General features: G+C 40.1%; 1 protein-coding gene across 1 annotated transcript in view; it reads left to right on the forward strand.

The window, feature by feature from the left end:
* Positions 1–500, forward strand: part of rbbp5 (retinoblastoma binding protein 5) — a gene marked incomplete at its 3' end in the record, with an annotated part of 13223 nt that extends 12723 nt beyond the window's left edge. Inside the window, exon 12 of the mRNA XM_015368925.1 lies at positions 265–500. Within this exon, the coding sequence (XP_015224411.1) occupies positions 265–500 (236 nt within the window). The remainder of the gene's footprint in view (positions 1–264) is intronic.
* Between the last annotated feature and the right edge of the window lie 1379 nt (positions 501–1879).

The following is a 1879-nucleotide window of genomic DNA, read 5'->3' on the forward strand; positions in this document are numbered from 1 at the left end:
GTTACAGCCAATCACCGAAAACTTGGTACCGAAAGACAAAGCATTTCGGTCGGTACCATAAAAGAACCGACGTTCGGTACCCAGCCCTAGTGGCAGTAGTGTTCTCTGACAAACATGGATGCCTCCAGTAAAGCACATTCACATGAAAATTACTCTGAATTTAAACACAGTATGTAGTTATTTCATATTTAAAGTACTTTCAAAAGTTTGAATTGTGAATATGAGCGGACTTTTCCTTTAACTTTTAAATGTTTGTCTCTTTAGTGATGAAGAGCTGGAGGACAACAAGGCACTGCTGTACCTGCCTATCGCCCCCGAAGTCGAGGATCCAGAGGAGAACCCCTTCGGTCCCCCACCGGACGCCTCGGTTCAGCCTGGAGCTCCAGACGAAGCGCTGGCAGGAGCAGACAAAAAGCAGAAGCCGCCCTCATCTGACGGAGGCCCGGCCAAGAAGAAGGCCCGCACCACCACCATTGAGCTACAGGGGGTGCCCAGTGACGGTAAGATGGGAGAATCATGATGTCTGGTTCTGCTGTTGGTCTAAAACTAAAGAAGATACTTAAGAAGAAAATTTAATTTGGGATCCAACCTGTTTCCTCTACTAATTGGATTTTACTGTAAAAGACCAATTTGCAGGTTACATTTTTGACAAAATGCAAACTAAGTGTTGTCGAGTAGGACCACGTTCAAAAGGTTTATTTAGGATTGAAAGTGTTTCGAGCACTTAATGTATTATATTTGTTATGGCTGAAACAATTAATCAGATAAATTGTGATTAATTAGGAGTTCAGTCATTTATTAATCAATTAATCATTAACTGGAGTATAGAGACTAAAGGAGGAACGGTTCGCAAAATCCACGGTTCGGTTCGGTTCACGGTTTTCGGTTCAGTATATGTTGATTGTTAGGAAAATCTATGATGTCTTGTATAGTCAGGTTAAAACTGAAAGAAAAAAGCAGTCTGGCATTTGATACATCATTGTGACAGTTTTAGGTTAAAAGTAGGTGAGATTCTGGCATTGCAGGAGAGGAGACAGTGCTTGTTCCAACATGTGCTTCATTTATTTGGCAAACAATCTTTAACAAAGAAGCATAGGCTCTATCAAAACTAGACTTAAGTCCCTTTGTTTGAAATTAACTCAAGATAAATTGACATGTTTCAATTCCCTGATTATCAAAACTCAGTTTGTTCTGCAGTATTTGAAACACAATCAAATAAATGAAAAATGGCCAAAAATTACACTTTGACCCAAAATGGCTGACTTCCTTTGGGTTTTATGGCATACCTCCAAGAGACTTTTTTTCATGATTTGATGAGATCTACCTGTGTGCCAAATTTCAGATCTCTGTGACTTACAGTTTCCCCCAACTCACGTTAGGGGGCGCTGTGGTGCAGTTTGGGGGCGGCCATTTTGGATTCCATTACAGACCGGCTATTTCACGCGGGGGACAATTTACTGCCACGTTTTCCTGAGTTTTTGAATATGCGAAGTCCCCGTAAAATGCGTTCAAAGTGCTACAAGAATTGTAATTATAATAATAAGAAACTTTCGAAATACAATAGGCTCTCGCAGCCTTCGCTGCTCGGGCCTAATAAGGCTGGATTTCTTATCAAACTTAAAGTGCCACTGTGTTATCTAAAATAACAAAATAAATAATCCAGTAAATATTATAATGATCAATATAAAATATAGCATAAACCAAACTAACACATACTGCACTGCTTATAAACAACAAGGCTCTGCTCATTCTATTATCATGTTTTTTCTGCAAGAAGAGGAGTTTGTCCACATTCTCTGCCAAAAGACGAGATCTACTAGCAGTGACAATGTCTCCTGCTGTAGAGAAAACTCTCTCACTTGGTACGGATGTACCTGGG

Source organism: Cyprinodon variegatus, unplaced genomic scaffold (assembly GCF_000732505.1).
Source record: "Cyprinodon variegatus isolate N-32 unplaced genomic scaffold, C_variegatus-1.0 Scaffold2248, whole genome shotgun sequence".
NCBI classification, from domain to species: Eukaryota; Metazoa; Chordata; class Actinopteri; order Cyprinodontiformes; family Cyprinodontidae; genus Cyprinodon; species Cyprinodon variegatus.